The 26,285-nt window shown below is 41.4% G+C and overlaps 1 protein-coding gene across 2 annotated transcripts in view; it reads right to left on the bottom strand.

Moving 5' to 3' along the window:
* PREX2 (phosphatidylinositol-3,4,5-trisphosphate dependent Rac exchange factor 2) overlaps window positions 1-26,285 on the bottom strand; it is a 235,549-nt gene that overhangs the window by 195,403 nt on the left and 13,861 nt on the right. The window contains exon 2 of one of the 2 annotated variants that reach the window (XM_032470041.1): window positions 6,025-6,091. The exons of the other annotated variant lie outside the window; for it this stretch is intronic. Coding sequence (XP_032325932.1) covers window positions 6,025-6,091 — 67 coding nt within the window. The remainder of the gene's footprint in view (window positions 1-6,024; window positions 6,092-26,285) is intronic. 2 annotated transcript variants of the gene reach the window in all.

The following is a 26,285-nucleotide window of genomic DNA, read 5'->3' as shown; positions in this document are numbered from 1 at the left end:
ATTGGATTCAATGGAAAAAGAAATGTCATTTAGATGTTTCCAGAAGCATCAACTACATCCAGCTGGAAAAAACAAAACAAACCTCAACTTCTACTTTATTTCTTCCATAAAAATTAATCAGTTTTATCACAGACCTAAATGTATAAGAAATACAGACCTTGCGGGAAAAAAAAAGTACTAGTTATAAAAGAAAAAATGTAAAATACATTTTATCATGACTGAAAGCTTTTGCCCCCCATCAAAACACCAATAATCAAGGAAATTAGCAGTCAAGCTACAGACTGGGAAAAAATTCTGTAATACATATACCTGACAAAGAACTTTTATGTAGACTACATAAATACCTACAACTCAATAATAAAAAAGAAACACTACCCAATTTTTTTAAACGGGTAAAAACCTGAACACAAAGAAAGATATGGAAACGTCAATGAGCACATGAAAAGATATTTCAGATCATTAATTACCACGAAAAAAAAAACTTAAAGTGAGAATAAAATAACATTAAGTAAATACCATGAACTAAAAGTATAAAGACTGACAATACCAAGTGTCGGCAAGGATGTGAAGTGGAACTCTCATGCATTTCTTATGAGAACACAGACTAGGAAGCACAGCCATGCTGAAAAAATGTGTCTCATAAAGTGAACGCTATATTTTCCAGGTGACTCAACGATCTCACTACATGGAATTTACCCCCCAAAAAGGGAAACATATGTCAACCCAAAGATTCATGTTCAAACATCCATGGCAGCCTTATTCATGATAGGTTAGAAACTGGAAACAACCTAAATGTCTGTCAAGTAGTGAACAGATAAACAAATTGTGTTCTCACTATGCACTATAAACACAAGTGAGTGTAACAATTTTTTTATAAATATTATCCCTGAAGATGTATTTAAGTGGCAATTGATGAAGTAAATATTTACATATCGTCTAATGAAACAACTCAATAGTTTTTCACTCATGTTGGCAATTTTCCAAGTTTTCTATGCAAATATACTTTCCTTAAAAAAATAAGTTCAACATGGTTTGGTATCTTGGATAATGAAGCACAGTTAAAACAAATGAATTTTGTCTATCTGTTATATAAATATCTACTTTCAGATTGTGGCATTACTTAATCAAGTATGTATATCTGGTTTTATTTAGGACTACAAATGATGCTCTAATAATAAGTTAAAGTGCCAATCATCAGGAATTTATATCATATTCTGTTTGTGGTACATATTAGTGAAAATAAAAAATTAAAACCAATAATAAAAGAACTTTTAAGAAAATGTTATGTAGTACATTAATCATAAAGATTTCATCATGAAAAGCCATGTAAATTCTACTGTGGCTTTACAATAACTCTAAAATTTATACTTTCACTATCCATAAAACATTTATTATGTAACATTATGTATGGAGCACAGTGGATATTAACAATGCACCAAGTAATTAGTCTAAAAGAAAAGAAAAGGAGGGAAGAGAAAACTGGGTGGGAGAGAATGGGAGAAAAAAGGGAAAAAAAGTTAAAAGGATAAAAAGTAACAGAATTCTTCTCCCCAAAATGCTTAAAATTTAGTTCTGGATAGAATTACACACTTATCAAATTATGATAAAACATTTTGGGCCTCCTTAGCATAAAATGTCTTCTAGGATCAAACACCTGTCTCCTCTCCAGGCATAGTTCTTGCTTTTAACATCCCCCTGGATGTTACACTGACGGACATATAGCACAGCTCATAAAGATCCGTTAACTCACTCTCTGGACTTCATGGTGAAGTACTTCTTCTGAAAACTTAGTTAGCTTAGGATAATTCCTGGGCTGGGCTAATTCGGGCTTTCTCCTGTAGCATGTCAGTGGTGGTCTCAGCCAGCCCACCAGTGCAATAGATTTCTGAGACAATAAGAGCAGTCTATGGCCTGGGAACAGAAGAAAACATGGTCCATCTGGCTTGTGCAAATCACGCAGGACCAGATGACGGTAGACGAGCAATAATCAGTTTAAAGTTACATAAATTTTTATGCATCGTTTCTATAGAACTTAGTCTTTTTAAATATTATCTCTCAACCATTTATCTTCCTAAAGTCATCCTGTGACTGCAATCACTTCCTCCTTCAATGACTAGTGTTTCTAACGATAAGAACTGCACCAACCTGTCTGCATAAACTCAATCATCCTTCAGAACCTGGATCAGAGCCTGCTTCGTCCATGAAGATTTCCTCCAATCCTTTGTCCTATATTTTTTTTCTTAATTAAGTGGCCAATAGAATTAATTGGATAAAATGTTTATTGGGCATTTAACCTTATACTTGGGCATGCCCGTGGCACTGAATAAGGCCCATTGTGAATAGTCACTGAACTGAAGCAACAGTCTAAAATTTCAAAAAGTAGTTATAAAATATAATATTCTTTCTAAGAAACTAGAATTATAACTACAAATTAGATATCTCATCCTCAACCATCATCTGATTCCAAATGGATGCTATTACCTGGAGAAGGGACATAGTCTAATGAAATGTGCTCTAAGAAACAGAATTCTTAGGTGATTGAACAACCATTTATAAATACTCACAAATCTAGAACCATTTTTAATAATTGCTTCAATTGCTTCCTCATCATTAAAAAAATTAAAACATTTTGAAATCTGTTTACAAATGTAAGCCAAGACAGGTTGAAGTTGTTCAAGTTCTAAAATATATAGTTCATAATCTTCAAATATTATTTTTAAACACTGCAATTTTTTTCACAATCCCAGAATTTCCAATTGAAATGTGTTCAACTAAAGTTTTTTCTTAAAAACAACTAATTACACTGCCCTTGTTTAACTAAGGTACCAGTTATGACCCCCTACACCCTCTGAAAGATCTCAGTTTGGTTCCTCTAACAGGAAGACAGTTCCTATTACGTTCAGATGAATAACCCAAACTAATGGAATCTGAATCGTTGCTACAGAGGCTATGGAAAATAAGTTTGACTGCTTCTAAATCAAAGTGCTAACATTCAGGTCCTCTAGTTGTATGGCCCTTAACAATGATGTTTCTTGCAAGGCATTGCCCTGTTTTAAGAATGGCTAAATCATTATATGCTGTATTGGAACACTGAAGGAGATATATCTGTCTTAAAAATTGCTTATCATTAACACTCAATCTCAAATTTTTTTAAAGGCTCAATATCTGATTTTAAACAATCTGAGTTTAAACAATGTTCCATAAAATTATAAAATACTCTATTTCTCCAAGTTCTTAGATGTTTCTCAGACTAAATGCCTATTGAATGAATAATTACTAAGGAACTGTTAATCATACTTCTTAGCTGAGATTAATTAATACACAGCACAAAAATTTGAAATTTATCCATGAGAATAGAACAAAACCAAGTTATTAAGTTGGTTGGGGGGGGTCATATCTTAACACTTATGTCTACGACACTGTGATACCTCATACTGAACCACAGAGACAGCACAGAAACTGGGCAGATGTCCTTGATTTAACCTTCGAACCAATGTGACATTCCTGCACATGCAGCTTAGCCTTTGGCCTCACAAAAAACCGGTCTATACCGGTTCTGGAGAAAATAAGACAAAGAGCTAGTGTAAGTCAATATAGGCTCTATCTATGGAAAGACCAGTCTCTCATCAAAAGAATCTATATGCTCCCCTTTCAAAGGGCTTAATGCATTGCTTGTACCATCTTTTCAGGACCTCTTTCTCTGACTAGGGCTTTCCTTAAGCAAGAACAAAAAACAGTGAAGACAGTACAATTTGTAATAGAGGCTTACTATCTTTAAAAGTTGAGAAAGATTCATGTTAAAAATTCCAGATTTTTTAGATTACCTCCTAAAGCTGAGTGGTGGTGCCCCTCAGTGTGCTCCAGTCCCCACCACTCCCTAATGTTTACCGCTGAGCAGATTTGCTCATTTTTGTTCCCTGCCTCACCTTACAATGTGTTTCATTTGAACCCCTTGATATGACGGTTAAGTGTATGAACTTAAGTCACTCTGCCTGGGGTTTAAATTCTACCACTTCTTAGTTGTATGAGCTTGGGCATATCATGTTCCTTCTTCTTTCTGATCTTGTTTTCTCCTGGTAGAATTATAATAATCATAACTACTTTGTAGAGTTGGGAAAATTAAGTACAATGCTGATATCAAGCACATAGCGCAATGAATCAGACATGTACTTATTATTAAGGATAAGGAAAACACATAGACACACACAACTAGGGCAAGATCGAACTCCTTCTATTCCATTGCACTGAGTGTATAAAGCTGTAATTTCTGGAAGGCTTTCAACCTTAGGCCAAGACAGCAGGCCTACAGCCCTAGTAGCATGATCTAGGTAGGCCACTGGGGACCTTGAGAGAGGTGTACTTACTGCTGAAACTCAGTGACACCACGTCAGTGATGTCTGGCATTCTCCTCTAAAGTCAAAAATGGTCTATATCCCTGGCTACATATTACAACCACTTGGGGAAGGTTTAAAAAGAAATAAAAAACTGCCCAGACTTTACACCAAGTCAAGTAAATCAGATCCACTGGGGGTGCATCTAAAGATCATTGAAAAGCTTCCCTGATGATTCTAACATGCAGACAGGCTTAAGAACCACTGGTCTGCTACACAGACAGCAGCAGCCCTACCCAGCAATTATACGATGCTCAAAGATTCAGAGCAGAGGTTCACATTTTCACCAAGGAGCAGCTCAGGAAGCTTAAAAAAAAAAAAATCCAGAAATTATTGCTTCATCTAGCAGAAAGTATTCATTTTGTAAACACGCCAGCATTTTGGATATTTGAGTTACATACTTAGAAAAATGTTTATGGAATGTGGTATTTCTCAAAAAAAGTGTGTCCCTACATTGGTTATTTTAAAGGTCTATTTAGGTGCACTTTGATTTAGTTTAGCAATACCACATTAAGTAATTAAAGAAATAGCGGGTAAGTTATTTTTACTTAATACTAAGACAACTTTAAATTTCTATGGTAAAATCAAAAGTTAGCTACTTTAAAATGGCAAACCCACCAACAGATTTGCATGAAATATACAGCAACATTATCAAGACATTGCTAATATATGTGTAAGCTCTGTGCTAATTTGACTGAACAGTTCAAATATTTATTAAACTATAGGAATGTAGGCCTGAACGGCAAAGTAATAAAAACACTAGCTAGCCAAGTAATTTTATGTTGAGAAAATAAAATATTATTTTAGTAGTCTAATATTTAACCAGATCTGGAAATTTCTAACTCTTAAGATATTTAAGAAAAAGAATATGAAAACAAATATATGTATGTATTTGCATGACTGGGACATTGTGCTGTACACCAGAAATTGACACTGTAACTGACTGTACTTCAATTTTTTTTAAAAAAAAAAAGGATATTTAAGATTTAGAAGTTTTAAAAATACATTTAAAGATCATTCTTAAGCAAAACTTAGAAGAGAGATAACTATTTGGAAAAAAATATTTTGAGGTAATCTAATGAAATGAAAATGCCACTTACATTTAAATGTAAATTTAGACTCACTCCACTTATTTCAGCATGTATTTTTATCAAATATTAGCTTTCTTTCCTTAACTCTTTTTCCATACTCATATCTCATCTGTTAAGTTTGCTCTCCTTTCCCAAAACCAAGGGTCACAGATCCAGGTGTTTATGGGGCAGACAGGTCGCACACAAGCAGGAGCAGGCAGTCAGGTCCCAACAGGGGTCACGATATGGTAGCCTGGAAATCTGGTCCACACACGAGTGATCTGCTTGCTCCAGGTTTTAAAATTTGGAAAACTCAGATCAAAAATCCAGAATTCCAGCTTATTCTGGAAAAGAAGGCATTCTGGGAACACTGGGGCCACACTCCCTCTCAGCAACAGCTGGCTGGAGCTGACCTCTGTCCTTTTGGACGGGACACAGGCTGTCTCCAATGTGCCATTACCACCAGTCACTTGTCATGTATACATTCCCAGCTAGCTTCTGGAAGCTTCTGAGAGCCCAATCATCTCACAAAAGGATAAGCTTGTCAGGCAAGAGACCCCTACCTTAGGCCCCGGACTCCGCAGCGAGGCTGGGGGCCTGAAGATGGAAGGCGAACAGTGGACAGCAACCCTGGGGAAGAGAGAAGCCAGGAAACGGCTCGCGTCTCTCTTTGGGGCAGTCAGGAGACGGCGCGGTGTGATGGGGAGAGACGAGGCCGGCAGACGGCGCTTGTGTCGTGGGGCTCCTCCACCATCTGCAGGCGGACTTCGGTGGGTGACTCGCTCTCTGAACACTGGGGCTCCAGGCCCTCTCTGGAGGGGGCAGCAGCGAGGGCTCACGGGAGTGATGAGTCCTTGGGGCCAGGCACGGGGCGGGGCTCCGGGGGCTTCGGGAGAAGAGGGGAAAGACCACGGGGTCTGGGCAGAGAAAACTGGCTTCGAGGCCCAGCTGCGCTCCCTCATCGCCACCAGCTTCAGTGTCTTCATCGGCGGAACTGAAATAATGACATAAGGGCTGCCAGAGGGCACCAGCCACAGCCTGCCTTCGCTCTCATCAACTTTTCATCACCGGCAATCCTGCTGCTCTAAATTTAGCCCTGGGGGAGGCGGCGCGGTGTTGGGGGGCGGGGAGCGCTGAGAAGGAGCAGGAGGAGGGAGGCAGATGCTCCGTAGTTGTGACCTCTGCAGCATCTTGGAAATTAACAGGATAGGAAGAGAGATGACCCTAAGCTGTATGACCAGAAGGTAGAAGGGCTCAGGGAGGTCCTGTGGTATCGGGACAAGGCTTCCCTTACATGAAGGGGCAAAAAGTGAAAGGGACGATTGGGGGTGGTCATTCAAAATGACAGAGCACTTCTGAGTGACTGCTCTCCTGCCTTACGGGGACACCAGAGACACCGTGTGCAGGTGCATGTGAGTGTTCACACGTACACACAATACTTCCGGTCCTCCAGAATTCCTAATGAGGAACACAGACCTATTCACAAATATCTGATTTGAGGCTTGCCTTAGATGGTGACAGTCTGGAAATGAGGATTAGCAGAGTGTAGGGAAGGGGCAGATTAAATGTAGCTGAGGGGGACCCTGGACAGCTGCTTAGAAAAGAAATTTGGAGCATCACAGATTAAGAAGGGCTTCCGTAGGCAAAAAGATGTGGGATAAAGGGCATTTCTAGCAAAGGGAACCATCTGAGGCCAGACTCAGAGGCAGAAGCTACTAGGTCCATCTGAGGACCATCAGGACAGTGCATGAGGTGGGGGCTGGGGGAGCAAGGCAGGAGGTGAACCTGAACATGCACCTGGAATTGTAGAGGCTTTTCAGTGTCAGCCTCTTACTTCATCCTGGACACATCTGGTAACTGAAACTCTGAATCCAATGCATATAGCTCTCCCTACGGAGAGATAGCCCCAGAATCCCTGCAGAAGCACAGCAGGTTGGAAAAAGGAACAAGAAACATTCTCAAGGTGCCCAGACGGTACAGAGAAAAAGAATCACGTTTAAAATGCCAGTAGTGGATCTGAATTGATCTGTTTAGCACTGCCAGCCAAATGCTTCGCTAGCTTCACTTTTAGGGAGGGCTGACCGGCTTCACACCATTCTAGAAAGACGGGAATATTGATGATAAAAAGAGCAGATATAAACACAACAGATATGAGTGACCTGGGGTGTTCTTAATCATCTTTAACTTTGGTCTCAGTGAATTCTACGCTGTGGCACAAGACATTCTCTCTAGTCCCCAGACAAGAGCTGGAGAGGGTCGCAGGGAATCACTTGAAGCTCCCCACCTTCCTGTTACTCTCAGCCACCAGGTGGCTGGCTCTGCATCCTACAACTTCATAAGGTCTCTGGCACCAGCGTAGTACAAAGTCAAACCTCTGCAGAATTACAGCAGTGACACAAATGGAAATCAATGACTTATCCTCAGTGAGATAAACGCTCTGTGGAAGTGTTACAGAGAGCTCAGAGACCAGTCCGGACATCGTGGACAATACTGATACCCACTGCATGCCCAGGCTAAGAGCAGGGACTCCATCACAAGACATGGTTCAAACCCTGGCTCTGCCACTTACTGGCTGGGCGATTATGGGCGATTGCTTAATCTCACTGTACCTCAATGTCCCGTCCGTAAGAAAGGGAGAATAAGAGTGCCCACCTCACGGGATTACTGTAAGAATTAAAAGTTTACACACACACACAATGCACTTGGCACTATGCCTTGCATACTAAATCATTTTCATTAGTATAACCTGACCAGCCCAAAAGCGATCCTAGAAAAATATATCTTTTCCCTATTTCTCCTGTTTCCAGCCAAAGGAAGCATCATGAAAACGAACTCTTCTCTCAATACTCTTTCACCAATCAAAGGAAATTAACCTTCAACTACCATCTCCCAAGCGATAGCCTGGTCTGAGATCTTTCCACCAATACAAGCGTCTTCCTAGTCACAAAGCTTCCTGAAAGCCTCAAGTAGAGCTGTGTTCCCTGCTAGAAACTTCTCGGTCCTGATAATAGAATTAAAGAGACATCACTCTGGATATCTCTGGTGGGCACCATTGGTTGTTCGCATAAACGAAGTAGCTCCACACCCACAGGTCAACAACGGACCTCAGGACTGGTCAACCCTGAATGCCCCGCCTTGACCTGCCATTACTCTCAAACCACCAGCTGCAACGTCCGTGTTCCTGCCCCTTCTGAATGTGTCTGGCCATCCAGGAAAGGGAACCCCTTCCTACTTCCCTTGCAGCCTGCTATACTCAACAGCCTTCTTAGCGATTCTCTGCCTCTGATTTCAGGACTCACAGGCTGTCCTGCTTAGCAGTGAGAGGTCTGGAGTTCCAGAGCAAACAGCACCCCTGACAATAAGGAAAACTCCAGTATAAAGTAAATCCGCATACAGATAGACTGCTCTGATCGTGACGTTTAGATCCAGTGTGAATAATAACATATCATTTTTTTTAAAGATAAGTTGGGTAACATCCCTTGCAAATACATTAGCATCAAGGTTAAGTATAATCTAAAAACAGTATGTGTTAAAATTAAAACAAATATAGCCAGGAGAATTAATCTCTATAACATTACATTAAAAATTAGAAATAGCAAGCCTCAAATAGAGAAAAATCAAATTTCCCACAAAGTAACTTCTTTACCAAGAGCATCGCCTTTATTCTCATTCCTCTGAATCGAAATCTGTTAATGTGCTTGGCAGCAAAACCAACCACATACCGATGAGTGTTCAGGATGCTATTGTGTTTGGCTTTGAAAACAAATCATGATTAGGAAATCAACATGGGAAGCATACTTCAAATATCCAAAAGCATTTTCTCTGCCTAGCAACTGGCAAGAACTTGGGGTGTTTTTTTTCTGGTTCTATGTCATGTTGCTCTGGTCACTGGAACAACGTGGTCGCTACAAAAGACAAATGGAAGAAAAAAAAAAAAAACCTTCTGCATTTAAGCAGCAGCACGAGTTTCGCCTGAAAGCCCCTGTGTGGGGACCTGTGTGACTGGGCTGGGTGCCTGCCGGTTACTGGCCAAGGGAAGGACGGGCAGGGGGGCCCCTCCGCTTCTCAGTCCTGGTTTCCTCCTCACCCCACACTGCAGCTAGGGACCTTCAGCATTTCCTCCTCTGGGAAGGCTGGGAATTGATTGTTTTTATGAGACGAACATGACCCAGAAAAGCATTCAGCACAATCTGCCTGTGTACTTGACAGAGTCCTCGGTGCTCCTTCCCACCAGAGAGGGTTTGAGCCCCTGTCCACCGCAGACATGCAAGTCTTCCAGGGGAACAGCAACAGCTCTTGGGCCCCGAATCACCACAACTCCTGGCCTTCATGTCTACATCGGCAGTCAGAGAAATTTATTTCTACCGGAAGTAGTTAAAGAAATGAAAAGCTCGCAGTAATTATTTTACTGAGTCGAGCAAATACCAATCAAACTACATCCACAGAGACATATATATGTGTGTGAATATCAGCACGACACAGTGACAGAGGGCTCTGGGTCCGAGTCCAAAATCCTGGCAGTCAGTGCCACCACCACCACTGTGTATCAAAAAGTGCTTTGTCATTCATTTGAAAAACACACTATTAAATACTAAACACACTGCTTAAGTGCTATGTGCCCGGCACTGAGTTAGCTTCTAAGGAATCAGTTAGAACTAAATCAAAGTCTTTGTCCTCTTGAGTTGATGATGCAGTAGGGAACACTGATACATATAAAAAACCTTACATTAAAGTGTGTTGCATGTACATTTAGTTTCAAGGCACAGAAGATGGAATGATCAGATCATTCTGAGCATGGAAAGGGTGACATGAAAAGGTTTTATTGATACCTTAGGAGGTTCTAAAGAATAGACAGAAATTCTTCAAGGAGCCAGAGGGGAAGACACTCAAGACACGGAGAACAGCAGAGCCAACGTGCGACGACCCAGTCCCCAGAGCAGGACTGGCCACAGAGTGAGACCGCGGTTGGCCTACAATGTGCCAGGCACTGTGCTAATAAGCTCCTGACTTGCATTAATGCAATCTTCACAACAGTTGGGATGTGGACACCAGCATCAGCCCCACCTTACAGACGTGCAAGGTGGAAGAGACAGAAATTTAGAACATCTTCTGTGATCACACAGCTTCGATCTGGGCCGTGTGGATCTAGAGTCCAATGTCCCTAACATCTACAGAGAAAGTGCACAGTAACATTTAGTGGGTAATCAGAGCAAGTAAATAAATGCACAAAACTCACTTGTATTTCTAGAGCATAACTTTCACGTGTTCTGGCAGAAGGGAGAGGGCAGGGAAGGGACACTGGGGATGCACAATCGGTAGGAGGAGGGCCTCCTAGGCCAGCCTGACTGCCTGTAACTTCTCCTGGGGACATTCTGGGCGAATGAACACGGTCACCACTCAGGACAGAATTTTCCCTGTCATGGAGGGTGGGAGCTTATTTGAATCAAGAACGGAAGCAGGAACCTCAATCAGAAAGCTCTCCCAACAACTCAGGTAGGAGGAGATTTCTGGAGCACAAACCGAGTGACCGCCCGTAAGGATGGAGAGAGGAGCGAGACCGCGAAGCGCCCATGCTTCACACGCCCCCGTGCAGCAGAGCGGGGCCCGCGGGGAGGACCTGCCACCGCGGCCACGGAGCTGGGTCTGCCAAAGACAGCATCTCACCTTTTCCGTGAAAGCGCTTCGCGCCAGGGCCGGGGCGAAGCATAGCTCGTTCCCTTCATCAGTTCACCGTCGGTATGTGAACACCAAAGATTCAGAATCTGATTTCATCAAAGGAATGTTTGTTTTTGCAAAAGTGCACAAACTTGACATTTTAGGAATCGGCATCTCTGTTAAAAAAATTTAAAAAGTAAGTGTTCTGCAGATGCCTCTCAGTGTCGTCTAAAAGGATCCAGAAAAAAAGGGGGTAAAAATTAAAGTTTAATAATATGGCTCAATTCAAATAAAGACGAGTATCTGCATACCAAAACTGAAGTATTCCAAGAAATACCACACACACAAAGATGCTAAAGCCCAGGCCAAAACCAAGCTTTAGGTCCTCGGGAGAGGACAGCCCAGTACACAAGTAACCAAGATTTGAGGCAGGAAATAAAACAAATAACATTCTATGGGGGTTTAAAGAAAGACAGAGTCCTATTCCATTGTGAGGGCCAGAAAATGTTTTATCAAGTAGGCAGCAGTTTAGTTTGGTTTTGAGAGGTGGTGCACATGAGAAAGGATTTACAGAGGGGAAATACTGTAAGTCTATTCATGTGACCATCAACTCCCACTGGGCTCTCTACCAAATTCCCAAATGGACTGCACATGTTTCTTTACTACTTTCCCTGTAAAGAATGAAGATTCTAATATTATTCAATATTTTCTTTTAACCATCATATTCCTTTCCAACCACTGCTCCCTGAGGGGGAAAGTGCCACAGTGCACACAGCGTGAGCTTCAGAGTCAGAGGAAACATTATAAAAGGATAGCAAACTTTCACGAAGCATCCCCAGGCGCATTTAGCCCTCACAGCACACCTATGCGGCAGGCATTATTATCATTATCCACACTTTCAGATGGTGGAACTGAGGCACAGGGACATTATGTGACTCCCTCAACATGACACAGCTAGTAAATGTCACAGCTGGACTCCATTTATTTAACCTCTATTTCTTCACTGATAAAAGGCGAGGTGGAAGGAAAAAAAAATTTTTAGGCCCACCATTTGAGTTTCTTACAATGAAGACAGTCGATAAAGTACCCAGCTAAGAAGCAGGCACTCACTCATTTCCTAGTGGCGGCATTATTATCAAATGCACCTTAATTTAGCAACTAAGTCATTTCCCACCAGTCATCCTCCAATAAAACCTCTCAGCACACAGCCCTACCTCAAGCCCGGGGCTCACTGGCTTCAAGACTTATAAATGCATCCAGCTGAAGCCATCTGGTCCACACACATCTTGGGGATATCAAGAGTGTCGTATTTGACATTCTCAGACATCTTCTAGTGACACTGAAGGTCATTAGGAAAAACTCTAACAACGCACAGCGTTACCGAGGACAAGCCAGCCCTCATTCACAACTCAAACATTCCCAGCCCATGAGGAACCCGTCATCGTAGAGGCATTTATCCCAATCTTGTTTACTTCCCTACTCACAACACAAATCTTTAGAAAGATCTCCTTATCATAGAATTCAATCTGCTTCCTCCTGGACTTCATTTAGTGGTTGTTGTCCTCTTTCTGGACGATTCTTGCTTTCAGCAACTGCCTTGTCTCCTTTACTCAACTAGAGGGTTTACAGCCTCCATGTCATTATCTGTTTTGCCGGCAATATCGTTCCCAGACCTTTCATGGCCGTGGTTACCTTCCCCTGGCCTCTCTCCTCTGTAAGGGTCTCTTAAAACACAGCGTCCAAAACAAAATGAAATGCCCTGAAGGAGGGTAGAGAGACACTTTCACCCTCCTCTATCCAGGACTTCCTGGTAAGATGACACTTATTTCCTTGAGTCTCGTAAGATGGTTCTCTTCTTTTAGGCATTTGTTAAATCACCTAACATCTTTTTCCCAATAAGTGCAGAATATCAGAAATCTGTATTTGTGTCTTTAAATCTTACTTTCCCCATTTTCAGACCATTGTATCTTCCTAATAAAAAAAATCATCTTGTGGCTTGCTTCTGTTAAATGACACTAGCACCCATTCCACCCAGTTGCCCTCTGGGACTTCATCCAGGTCACCGAATAGAGATGAAGAAACAAAGCAAGCCATGCTCAGTGCTCCCCAGCTCTCTCCTGAGGGTGTGCCCATTTCATCTGTAGCTTCCCTATGCTAGGAACAGCCAACTAATCTATGACAACAATATTGTTCTGAGAATAGGCTGGGGCTTTCTCCCCCATTCATCATATTCTTTTTTTGTTTGTTTTTTGTAATACTCAATCCTATTCTCTTTCCTAGTCAAAAGCCTACCTTTTCTTCAACTCCTGCGAATTCCACAGAGGATTACGAGGTCCAGATTACTGCCACACAGGATGGGAGACACCTGGGGGAAGACTGGCCTTTTGTTTCTGGTAGTGAGAATGGTAACCTACATCATCCCCACTCTTCCCTCCAAGGTGCCTTAAGCTCTAAGGAAAGGAGCTTACCGCTGTTTCCCGAACATGCCAAATCTTTCTCAGTTCTGTGCTTATGCATTAAGCTACTCCCTTTGCATAAAAGATCTTTCCCTCCACTTCTTTGTTCAAATTCCTATACTTCCTTCAAGTCTCAGTTCCAAGGTTATCTGCTCTGTGTGTAAAAAACTTCCTGCACTACCCTAGGCAGAATGAGTTGCTCTGATCCTACTTTGTTCTATTAGGTGACATCTAATCTCTCCATGACAACTATTAGATGTCATACGGTAAATATCTGTCTACCGATCTGGTATTCCCACTAGATTATGATGTCCTCCAGGGAAGAACATGTCTCCAAAAATGGAAGGACCCAGAGCAGTATTGAGAAAACACTCAATAAATGTTTGCTGAATAAATAAATGAATGGGAAGATGCAAGAGACATCACAGAATTTAGGGGAAAAAAAAAAACCACTAGCAATTAAAGGAGCAAGGATAAACCAAGACAAAACGCATGGCATTTGTTTGTAAACATACATATTTTAAGCTTGGTAGTTGAAAAGATTCTTTAATCTTTTTGTATATCCTGATTCTTCAGAGTTAATGACCACAAACAAAAACCACAGGCTATAAAACCATCTGACATCAATTTGAGCTTCCATGTCACTCATTTTTTTTTTTTTTTTTTTGTCCAAGAGGGAAAAAAAAAGAAAAAAGAAAGTCTGGCATACTGGAGTCAAACTTTTCCATATGGTATTGGCATTTAAGGAAATGTACTGGGATTGGAAATAATCAGACCTGGCTTCTTTGGAATAGTTTTATCATTGCTTTTTAAAGTAGATAGTAAAGATGTTATGGCAAAGAAGCAAAGAACAAGAAAATTCAAGTTGATTAGATATGAAGAAAAAAACTGTTAACTTTAGTACCCATTAATTCATATTACAGTAAGTGATACGATGCATCTCTAAACACAGAACTCATCAAAATAGACAATACGTACTGTAAGACTATTTTCAAGTTACAGACACCAATATAATTCATCAGTTCTATCCTAACAAGTGATTCACTGAAGCTTAAAACCCTTTGGTATAATAATACACAGAAACTTGAGCTGTTTGTTTCTTATAATGATAAAAGAAAGGACAGTACTAAACTAATTTTCTTTCTCACGCTAGTTGCAAAACAACAAACAATAGCTCTGGGCAGATGAAAAAGTTTCCAATAAGCTGTTATTAATTCAACAGGAATGTCTAATTAAAAGGATATTTCCTATCTTTTGTACTGAAAGACTGGCTTGTGAACTCTGTGATTAGTTTAGAACTTTTTAGAGAAGCCAAGCATATGGGCTTTAGAACTTCTAAATGACTAATCAATGTATATTTCCTTAATAACCTCTCTAAACTTGAACTCTGGTTGCAAGGCACTGTGATGAGAAAGAAAAAAAAAAGCCTAGTCTAAAATGGCATATAGGCTACTCATAGAGATGAAACTAACAACTACAAAACAGTCATAAAACAATCCCAGACCAGCCAACAGAAAGGTGAACGTACGTTTACCAAAGGCATTTATAAGAATGTTAATAGCAGGACTGTCCAGAATAGCCAACAACAGGAAACCATCCCAATGCCCATCAAGAATAGAAGATAAACTGTGATGAATTCATAGAATGGGACATTGTATCGCAGTGAGTATGTCTGAACTACAGCTGCACTCAATAATGTGGATAAATCACACAAACATTAAGTGAAAGATACAAGACACAAAAGCGTATATAGCAGATAAATCCATTTACACAAATTCAAAGCAAGACAAAACTAATTTAGGGTGCTGGATGATGTCCGAGTGGTTGTTACCCTTGGAGGAGGCCGTTACTGGGCCTTGGTTCTCTCTCTAGGGTATCTTATACTTTAAGGCCTCCCCATGTGGCTCAGGCTTCTCAAAACATGTTCATCCCAGAGCAGCCACACTTCCTATGTGCTGGCTGGCTTCAAGGAGGAGCCCCCAAAAGCAAATCTTCCATAAGACCCAGGCCGTCCCTGCAAAGCTTCTTATGACCTATGGCCTTGAGAGTCATAGGTAAAATTGAAAGAGCAGAAACACAATTTTTTTTAAATGGCATCATTAGAGTATCTCTAGGTTGGGAGAACTGACCGTCATAACCATTCACTGCAGTACAAGTTAAGTGGCTTCCTCTTTGTATTAGCTTTGTACAATCAGCCCCAGACAAATTCTCAGAATGTGTATGATTAATTAGTAAGAACATTTTCTCACCCTCATACTTGGCCAACCATACTATTTTAATCTACCAAAAAAAGCAGTTTTAAAAAGTTCACTCCACTTCATTCATCCTTTTGTTATTCCTTTTACGGGCAAATGAACTCCAAAACTTAATAAAAGCAGAACATTTCTAAGTAAGATTTTAGCTAACTGATCTCATGCCATGTTATAAAATAATAATGCCTACTAAAACATAAATGTTATATGTTTATACATAGAAAGAGATAATATATACCTATTAAAATAGATTTTTGGCAGATGACATGAAAATGCTTATAAATTCGCACTTTTAAAATCAAATTTATTGGAATGCTTTAAAAATTCTACAGATTTTCTTTGGGTTTTTTTGTGTGTTTTTTGGGGGTTTTTTTTTTTTTTTTTTTTTACTTTTTTAATCTAGCAATCATGATGTTTCTTTTTCACCAAGATACCAGAAAAATTATATTTCAGCAGTTTAAGTCCTCAGCAGTGTCACAAAAGCAACACTGAGAGAGGAGCTTTCAAACATCATTTAATGAGTTTCTATCATCTAAATTATTTCTTAAAAGCTGTTTATCAGAGACATCAAGGAAACTTTTACTAACAATTCACCTTTTCTCCAATTTTCAATCTAAGTACAGAAAGGCAAATGTAAGTACAACTTTATAATTCAGAAAACATTTTCTTAATCACTTATAGCATATACTACAATGAGCCAATCAGACATGTAACACTTACTATGTAATAGACATATGCTAGGATCTATGGAAAATATAAAGGAAAAAAAGTAAGTTTTACAGTAAGTGAAAGCACCTGGAAAGTTAGAACAATTGAGATTGTTAGGTTCTCCTGTTTCATGTTTAACTCCAGCTCTGTGTTCTGAGACTCTTACCAGTATGGCTGTTCCCATCTGTAAAATGTCTGACTTGCTTTACCATCAGGCACAAATATGACAATGTCGTAAACTGTGATGTCCACACAAATAATTATTTACAAAAACATATAAATGGCAATGCAAGACAAGTAATACTGAAGTGATGAAATCTGTGTTGTGAACAATAAAATATACAGGAGGTGAATGAAGGTAAGAGTGGTGTGGGCTAGATTAGGAAGGATGTCAGTGCAGAAAAGTGATATGTGAACTGGGTCTTGAAATGCAAGCAGAATATGAATATTCAAGAAGAGAAAGGTTATCCCAGTAGAAAGAATGGCTGAGGCGGAGGCAGGAAGATAAGTCAGAAGGTGTTTAATTGGATCACCTGAGAACCAAACTAACCCTACAGGAGGGAGTCCTCATGGGTAGCTATAGTAAGTGAGTTAGACAGATATGGTAAGGACCTATTTATAAAGGCTCTAGAATGCCAAGCTGAGAACGGGATGTGTTATGCTCACAAACTGGCACTTAGGAAAGGACCCTCCATATCTCATCACAAGAGAACTTTAGAAAACACATCAGTCCCCTGTGGAATCCTCTGCAGATTTCTAAATGTTCATTTCCACAGTGTCTTTATTTCCCAAAGTAGCATTCTTCCTTTCTCACATCAAGAATACTTGCCACTAACCACTGCTGTCTTATTGCTTTGCTCAGGCACATGGAAATAATTAGTTAACTGTTTTCACCCAAGTCAAATCGAAACTTTAATAATATCACTTCCACTAGTTTTTATTACTATTGAAATGTATTATTGGATAACCACTGGATGACATCTTATAAATGAAGTCTCCAGCTAATTTCACTTCTCTTTAACTTTGCCAATGTTTAGTTACTTCCTAGTTTTATAAGTTAACTTTGTCAGTATATCTCTTTTCTTCATTCATTTTATTATTGGTATTATTGATATTACCTACTTTGTAAACTCTTAACATTGACAGATCTGACTCAAGTTTGTGGCCCCCTTTACTAGACCTTCAATACCTTTCCAATATATGGTGAATATTTCAAGAAGTTTTCTCAACAAAGAGTTTTTAAAAATATTTCTATACCTTAACATGATATTGAATATGACCCACAGCAATTCATTCAACAAATATTTCTGAACATTACTACATGGTAGGCATTGTTATAAGGGTTGAGCAGAGTAATAAACAAATGGTCATGAATCCCTTCCCTGCCCTAATGAGGTCACTTTCTAGTGGGAGAAGAAGCAGACATAAGCCAACAGAACAATTAAGGCAACTAGCGCATCAGCAAGTGCTAGAGAGACACTGAAGCAGGAAAGGTGGATGGGAGCATTGGGCTCAAGAGGGAGGGGTCACCACTTGGAATATAGTGGTCAAGGAAGAACTTCCTGAGAGGTGACATCTGCGCAAAGACCTAAAGGAAAAGAAGGACCTGGTATCCCTGGGATGAGAAGGTGCCAAGCAAAGGGAACAAGAGTTAAAAGGCCTGAGGCAGGAGCACACCTGGCATGTTCGAGGCTCAGCCAAGAGGCGGTCATGATTAGAAGGTGAGGGAAAACACAGCAGGAAACAAGATCAGAGAGTAAAGGGGCAGATCGGGGTCTCCCAGGCCGCTAGACGGACTTCAGCTCTTCCTCTGAAGGAGGTGAGAAGTATTTGGAGGGTTCAGAGCAAAGCAGTAAAATGACTTGACATGTTCTTAAAGCCTCACTCCAGCTACACTATAAACTCCTGCTTTAGGGCTGCAGGAAAACCAAATAGGTCCAGACCCGGGGTAGTGGACAGAGGTGGTGAAAAGTGGTTAAAGTCTGGGTATTTTTTCAAGCTAGAGCTAAAAGGATTTGGCACAGCAGATGCGGGCTACTGAGAAACAGACTAAGCTGTGGTTTACCGACGAGAGTAAGATCTCAGAAGGATGAGGCTTGGCAGGGAGAGAGTGGGAGGCGGTGTGGGCGGCGGAGGGGAGGAGGTGGGTGATGAGTTTGGTTTTGGTCAGGCGAAGTCGGAGACGCCTATCAGACATCAGGAAGAGAGGCAGGAATTCAAGGCTGACGTTCAGGGTGATTGTCAAGGGAATAAACACAGGTAGGAAAGAGAAAATGTCAGAGCAATGAATCCTTGGGCTCCAGGAAGCATAGCACGTAGCTCCAACAGGGACACATGGAGAAGAGCAGCCAGCCGAGGACACAGAGGGCGGACGGAGCACAGAAAGAGGCAGGAGGCAAGTCAGGAGGGTGTAGCATCTGGAAGGAGGTGCCTCAGTGAGGGAAAGGAGGCCACGTAAAACCAGGACTGAGAAACTAACCACTGGATGTAGCACCACGGGTATCACTGGAGACTTGGACAAAGGCATTTTGGGTGGAATGGTGGAGTTAAGAGCCAGTAGGGTCAATTCAAAAGAAAATGTGGCAAAAGTAATATGAATTGACTTATGTTCTCAGCCCAACTCTTCTTCCCATTCTTGGGGTAGGGTCATTGGACTCTGGGTTCTTCTGCACATCTTTTCCTTTGTCACCTTCCATCAGGTAACTTTGAACGAGCCATCCATCTGGGTTATCTCTACAGTAACTAACCGTGACAGCAATAATACTAGTCTCTGTGCTCTCCTTTATTACAAAACTCGAAGTTCATCTCCCCGGCTTCTCACCTTCGCTGAGACAGCACAGGGGAGGTGAAACGGCGCAGGCCTGGAGCAAGAGCAGATGTGCACTCTGTGGCAGGCTGGCGACCCCCTTTGAGCCTCCTTTTCTTTCCTATAAAACTGGGAGGCTAATCCGTACATCACAGGGCTGCTGTGCAGGTTAGTGGTAATGGACATAAATGTCCATCATATGGGAGTCACTTGGCGCATGTCATTTACTTTCCCCCTTTCCTTAGTAAGTCATGGAAGAACCAGAAGTCAGGTCTCACTGTACCGTTTAACCCTCCCACTGCATAGCAGTTTTTTTTTTTTTTTAAGTATTCCTTTTTTCAAAGTTTTATGTATCTGGAGAACTAGAGTAATGCATTGACAAAATAAGAATTCATATTTTATGACAAGACAAGAAAAATTTAAACAAAATTTTTTCTCTGCCCATCTGGGCCTCCTCCCTCCCCTCCAGTGTGCACAGTGCATCTTAACCAGACCCCCCCAGTGGCAGAAACACCTGCTCAACCATAAAGATCAATATTTGTCCTTCTGGCACCAGCCATATAACTCCTGAGATGATAACAGTCCTTTCTTAACCCTGTATGGAGTCACAACAACCTGCAGACATCTTTGGTGAACTTTATGTACAATGCCGATACACCATGTCCCTTAAAGACAGTGACCTGTGCAGAACAGACTGGTCAGATGACCTGGGGAGACAGTGGGCTACACTTAATGGAAGTTCTTAGCTTAAAAACATATTTATGACCCAATTAACATTATTTGGCTATATTACTTGTATTCTGCCCATTTTACAAGATTACTATTTCATGCATACCAAAAGTGTGACTGAGGTTCAGATAAAATTAATGATAATTGGGTGATTTGAAATGACTGACCAACTATAAAGTTGTATAAGATCAATGACTGTAATAGTGTAACTCTAGATTTGGGAAGAAGCAACAGGAGGGAACCATCCCCAGGACCATAGCAGACTAGTAAGACAGGCGGTCCAGAGGCTTTTGGCTACTGTTAACAGGGCCTAGTCTAGTAAGAGCCCATCAGTGAAATCCTCCCCTACCTGAGAATGAGCATTCTTAGTGCCATGAGACAAACTGGTCAAACCTTGGTTGAAATTAAGACCAAAATGGAGGGGACTGTAACATAAAGAAAGTTGCCTGCCACCCATTTTTACAAGAATGAAGTCATCAACCACCGCAGTCACTGACCTACAGTACACCCTGAAAGGAACTCAGGGTGAAGATCAGGATGGGCACTCTATGCTCTGGGGACACTGGCAGAACTCGCCCTCAGACAGGTAGATATTTTCAGGAGACATTTTTTATGAACCTGGATTCTTGCATCTTCCCACACTCAGGAAGGCACTAAGACCATTAACTGAGATGTCTGTTCCTCATGACTAGCAGCAACCTTCTACTAAGATGCGTGCCTGACTGCATGTACCCCTTCGCCAAAATCACATCACTGACCTCCCCCGCACCTCTTCGGAAGTTCTCAGATCCCTCCGAGAGACTGTCTCCCAGGTTACAATCCTCAGTTTGGCTCTAATACAATTTTCCATTCCTTTCTTAGATTGACTATTGATAAATTTTTCATCAACAGCGTGGAAGAGGAGAATCAGAAAAGCTCTCAACTGCAGAAAAAGCCCATTCTGGCCCATGACTATAGTCTCTTTTCTCATTCCTGATCATCTTGACCTGTTCAATACTGTCTTTTAAACTACTCCACAAATGCGCTCCAATTCTCAACTCATTCTCTCTTCCTCTCTGTCATCTCAGAGCTCTGTCACTTTCCAAGGAAGCAAATACATAAATCATACTGATCACCTTTTTAGGGGCATGGGACCCACATTACTTATCTCTATCTCAATCTTGATTGACATGTAGGCTAATGCCATTTAATTCATTTCCCTGCATTTCTCAACCTTACCTATATATCAGAATCAGCTAGGGAGCCTTTTAAAAATACTAATCACTGACTGGCCACTCTCTCTCCCCCTATTCTGAGATTCTAATTAAATTGATCAGGAGTAAGGCCATTGTCATATTCCTCAATGACTTAGTCTTTCCAGTATTTGTTGGGCGTAATGGGTTGGTCTCTTCCAATCTCACCTGTCCCCAGTAGAGCCATTCCTGCCCATCTATTGCCAAAAGCCAATTTGCCAGATGACTCTTTCCAAATCAAAGCTCAACTCTGTGGCTCCCTTGCTCAAAAACCTCCCCGAGCTCTTCAAGGTCTGCTAAATTCATTCTAAACTATTTCTTCTGGCATTCAAGGCCATCCACCATCTCACCCTAAGCCACCTCCATCACTCACTACTCCCCTGCACCAATCCTTCAGCGGGACCATTTTAATCACTGTTCTACAAAGCAAAACCATGGAATGAGAGTCTTTCCAACAATTCCTATCAAAAGTAAAATCTACTCAAAAGGCACCGCTCTTTGTCACTAGAGTGATAGATGAAAGAGAATCTGTTGGCATTAGGTAAGTTAGTAGAAGGATATAATTGGTAAACAGCTCCAGACAGTGCAGGCCCTGCAGTGTCAAAGGCCGGAGGAAGGCGGCCCTGCTCCCCAAGGCTCTGTCCTGGCCCCCAAGGCTCTTTATCTTGCTGTGAGTAGCCTTAACGTTTGGCACCAATTACGTCACAGTCTCAGAAGAGAATGATTTTCTCTTGATTTATTTCACATTTCTTACCCTAAAGTCAGAAGAGGATTGATTACCTCTTGATCAAGAGAACACGGGTTTGTAGCTACGAGTGTGAGAACTCTTCACACCAAGTATTTGGGGTGCATTTTCCCAAACTGGCAGCCCAACCCGATCTCCACAGGGAATCGGTGGGGCTGAGAACTGCAAAGGAAAATGTCAGCCTTTATTTATAAATTGGTTCCATCAGAGACGCAGAAACATGAAAATAGATTAGCAGCTACTGTTATTTTTGCTGGGATAATCAATCCCATGTCGTCAAAGGGCTGATGATCATTACAGAATTTCTTCATAGGAGTAAGAATTGCTCTCATCTGAAGTTTGGGGTTTTTTGTGCATTTTTGGTTTTGGTGTGGGGTGGCTGTTTGAAGACTAAACTGTATCTGGACCTTACACTGTTTAACATGAAACTTAGAGACTGAGACCCCAAGAAGAAACAGATCTTCACCTTCCTCTCAGCAACCATTAAACATACACCATCAAGCTGATAAACAAAACCACCTTGCTCTGTGGTTTCCCAAAAATGGAGATAACTGATTTCTCTCTTATTATTTCTCCATACTTCCCAAATCTCTAAACAAATTTTAAAAATAGTGTAAACAAACAAGGCAAAGAAGAATTTAGGGTGCTGGGAATTAGAAAAATCACAAAGCTACAGAAACTTGAATTTATAGGGCATGAAGACAGGCTCAGATGATGGACAGAAGATTCTCTAACTCTGTTCCTTTTGTCTGGAGTAACCCATTCCACCTGTGTCCACCTGGGACCATACGTGGACCAAAGAAGACCCTTCTAATGTTTACACAGTGGCAGCTAAGTCCAGCTGCTGACCTGACCGAAATAAACAGCAACCTTCAAACAAGCCATCAGGAATGTTTTCAAGCCTTTCCTAATGGCTCAGTCCCTAGATAAGGTCAGACTTGATTTATTAAGGGAGGTCCCTGGTGGCTGTTAAGCATTCTTCTAAATTATACAAAAAACTCATAAAACATTAATAAACCCTCCTAGGTAGAAAACGGACCAAGGGAGTAACTATAAACCAACTGGCTCAAATGATTGTTCCAATCATCTCAGGAAATAAGCTTAATAAAAGCAGTTATAATCTACATCTCCTTGGGTTACAAACATTAGTCCTAATCTTTATTACTATAGGATCATTCATCCCTCACAAGGCATCACAAGCCAGAAGTCCATTCTCTGAGCTACCCAGTGAGGCAGTCTGTGCCAGAGGAGCCTGAAAGCGAAGGGACAGGGGATGATCAGACCAGGGTGGGAAGGGATCCATTAGCAGGAACTACATTTCTCAAGTGTAAGAGATGGCTGAGATTCCCCGAAGCTGCTTCCTTGATTCTGTGTCACAGACTAGAGACCCCAGCTGTGTTAACCCTTGACCCCAGTTCCTTTCATGACCCTCTGGCTGGTCCAGATGTCATCTTAGACCGAATTCTAACTCCGGCCCTGCTTCCCTGTGTTCACCCCAGCGGCATTTACTGTGCTCTGATTAATGAGCACCGTCAGCCCTCCGTGCCTCCTCTTGGGACTTTGGGACTGATAAACTGGACAAGCACGGAGACACTGAGCAGAGGGAGCAGATCTCCAAGTCCCCACGTAAGAGCTCCAGATGGGGCCGAACATTTTGTTACAGAGTTAGAGGGATCATCTATATCTGACTTCCCTCCTAGGCTCTGCCCCTTGCATTTCATCATTAAACAAATCTACTTGCCTTTGGAGCTCACTCCACGCAGTCCGCATTCATTCTTGCAGCGAGTCTGCTACAATGGCTGTTAGCGTTAAGGCTGACTTGGTCCCAGTTTTGCCAGCATCACACTATACTCTCTAAACCAGTGCCACTGACGGAGGAGACATAAGACTCCCACGTTTTCCCTCAATTTGAAACAAGTCCCAAACAGTGTGAAGAAGTGAATGGACAAGGTCCTACCTCCTGTGATGATTGTGTTTGCACTTCCTTTTAACTTCTGTGATGTATTAGCCCTGGACCAGTCTCCAAAGGGGAACGGAAGGGGAAAGCACGCAATCTTATCAAACAATCCAGCCAGCTAAATCCCTTCCCTTCAGTTACACTTCTTTAAATCTAGTATAATTATTCACCGATTTCTATTCTGAAGTTGGTGGTGACGATGGTCATAAATCTGTTTCCCTTCCCTCATGCTATGAACTCGGTGAACTAAAAAATGAACCTCCACCAAAGTCTGCTTTTACAATACCATTTGTAGGACTAACCCCGAGAAAACCTGCAGCGCCAGAATCCGAGCTCCCGGACTTTATTAGCAACAAGGCAAGAAACAAAGCCCCAGGATGCTGAGGAGAAAGAGCGTATTCTCCCCAGTCCTGACGTGACCTTCCCCTCCCCCCACCTCTGGCAGCGGCTGCCGATGACACTTTATAGGCCACTACGGGCTGCATCCAGCTGTCCACACTCCTCAAGGGGGTGGCTTCTAGAGAGCCACCAGGGAGACCATACCATCGGAACGGTGGGGGCGGGAGGGGGTTGCAAGGTACACTCCTTACCCTCGCCGTTCCCTCTCAGGGAAAGACTTTACATCAGTAGAACCTATGGAAAAGACTTCACACCTTAGCTTTGAACTCATCGGAGGTTATCTAACGTAACAGTTAGACCACCGACTTTAGATCCTGGTACACATTCAAGATCTCCAGCCTCCCACCCCCGTGTCCCATGCCTCAGTCCCCTGGGGGCTAAAGGACACCGCATGCAGCAGAAGCTTCTCAGCCAGAGGAGCAGTGCACGCAGCGCTGGGTTCCCACCAACGCTGAACCCCAACCTGGGCTGCGGTTCCCACCGGACACAAAGCTGCCGGGACCTGAAACCTAGTCACTGGCAAACACTCTACAAAATCATCTCCTCGGGGGTACAGATACTTCACAGAGTGAGGCAGCATATTTTGAGTGTGCACCTCCCAAAAATAAATGCTTATTCTATTAAAGTCAGTGTACTGAAAAGTGGCAGCTAGAGAATGAACTAAAGACTTAAGTCTTCGAGTCACCATGCTTTCACCGATCTGTTCTATTAACTTTATTAATAATGTATGTGCATAATTTCACCTCTAAATTATAATTATACTGAGGAGTGAAACAAGTGACCTGATTAATGTTGTGCTCTTGGATATAGCCTGTTAAAGTTAATAGTTAAAAGTAAAAGTGATTTTGAAATACTTTTAGACTTTCACAGAAAAAAACATGACAGAAAGGAGTGAATTCCTGCCTTTTCATCCTATATAAAATATCAAAACACACTCAGACTTTTATTCTCCATCTGTTTCATTCCTTCTCCTTGCCATTTAGACTAGCTAATATAGCACACATTTTCCTCATTCATCTTCTAGCCCCTGGATAGAGTGGGAGCACCATAAAATCAGGGATTTTTAATTCTTGTCAATGACGTATCCTCTGAGCCTAGGACTGTGACTGACACACAGTAGGGGCTCAATAAACAGGCCTTGGGACATTAAGAATCAAAATATCTAGACTCTATTTTTTAAAACAATTCTTGGAGAGATTAAATCATAATGCTCATCAAATTAGAAGCAATATTAAATTGACCTGACACATAAACTACACTATGCTGAAAATAAGGTTTTTCACAAATTAAATGAGTTGGTTTCAGAAACAAATAAAAAATCACTTTGATTCTATCCTGTGTTTTTTCTTTTTTAGACTGTTCAGAATGTCATTTTTATTGAAGTATAGTTGCTATACAATATTACATTAGTTATAGGTGTACAATATAGTGATTCACAATTTTAAAGGTTATACTCCATTTACAGATATGGCCCTCCCCCTTCCTTCTCCCCACTTGTTCACCACTAGTTTGTTCTCCATATCTGTGAATCTGCTACTTTTGTTATTATCTTCACTAGTTTGTTGAATTCTTTAGATTCCACATGTGAGTGGTATAGCACAGTATTTTTCTTTCTCTGGCTGACTTATTTCATTTTGCATAATGCCCTCTAATCCATCCATGCTGCTGCAAATGGCAAAAATCTCATTCTTTTTATGGCTGTGTAGTATTCCAAATTTTCTTTATCCATTCATCTGTTGATGGACACTTAAGTTGCTTCCATATCTTGGCAATTGTAAATAATGCTGCTAAAAACACTGGGGTGCATGAATTAGTGCTTTTGGTTTTTTGGATATATGCCCAGGAGTGGAATTGCTGGATGATACAGTACTTCTATTTTTAGTTT

Source organism: Camelus ferus, chromosome 29 (assembly GCF_009834535.1).
Source record: "Camelus ferus isolate YT-003-E chromosome 29, BCGSAC_Cfer_1.0, whole genome shotgun sequence".
Lineage (NCBI taxonomy): Eukaryota > Metazoa > Chordata > Mammalia > Artiodactyla > Camelidae > Camelus > Camelus ferus.
This window is presented reverse-complemented; position numbering and strand designations above follow the sequence as displayed.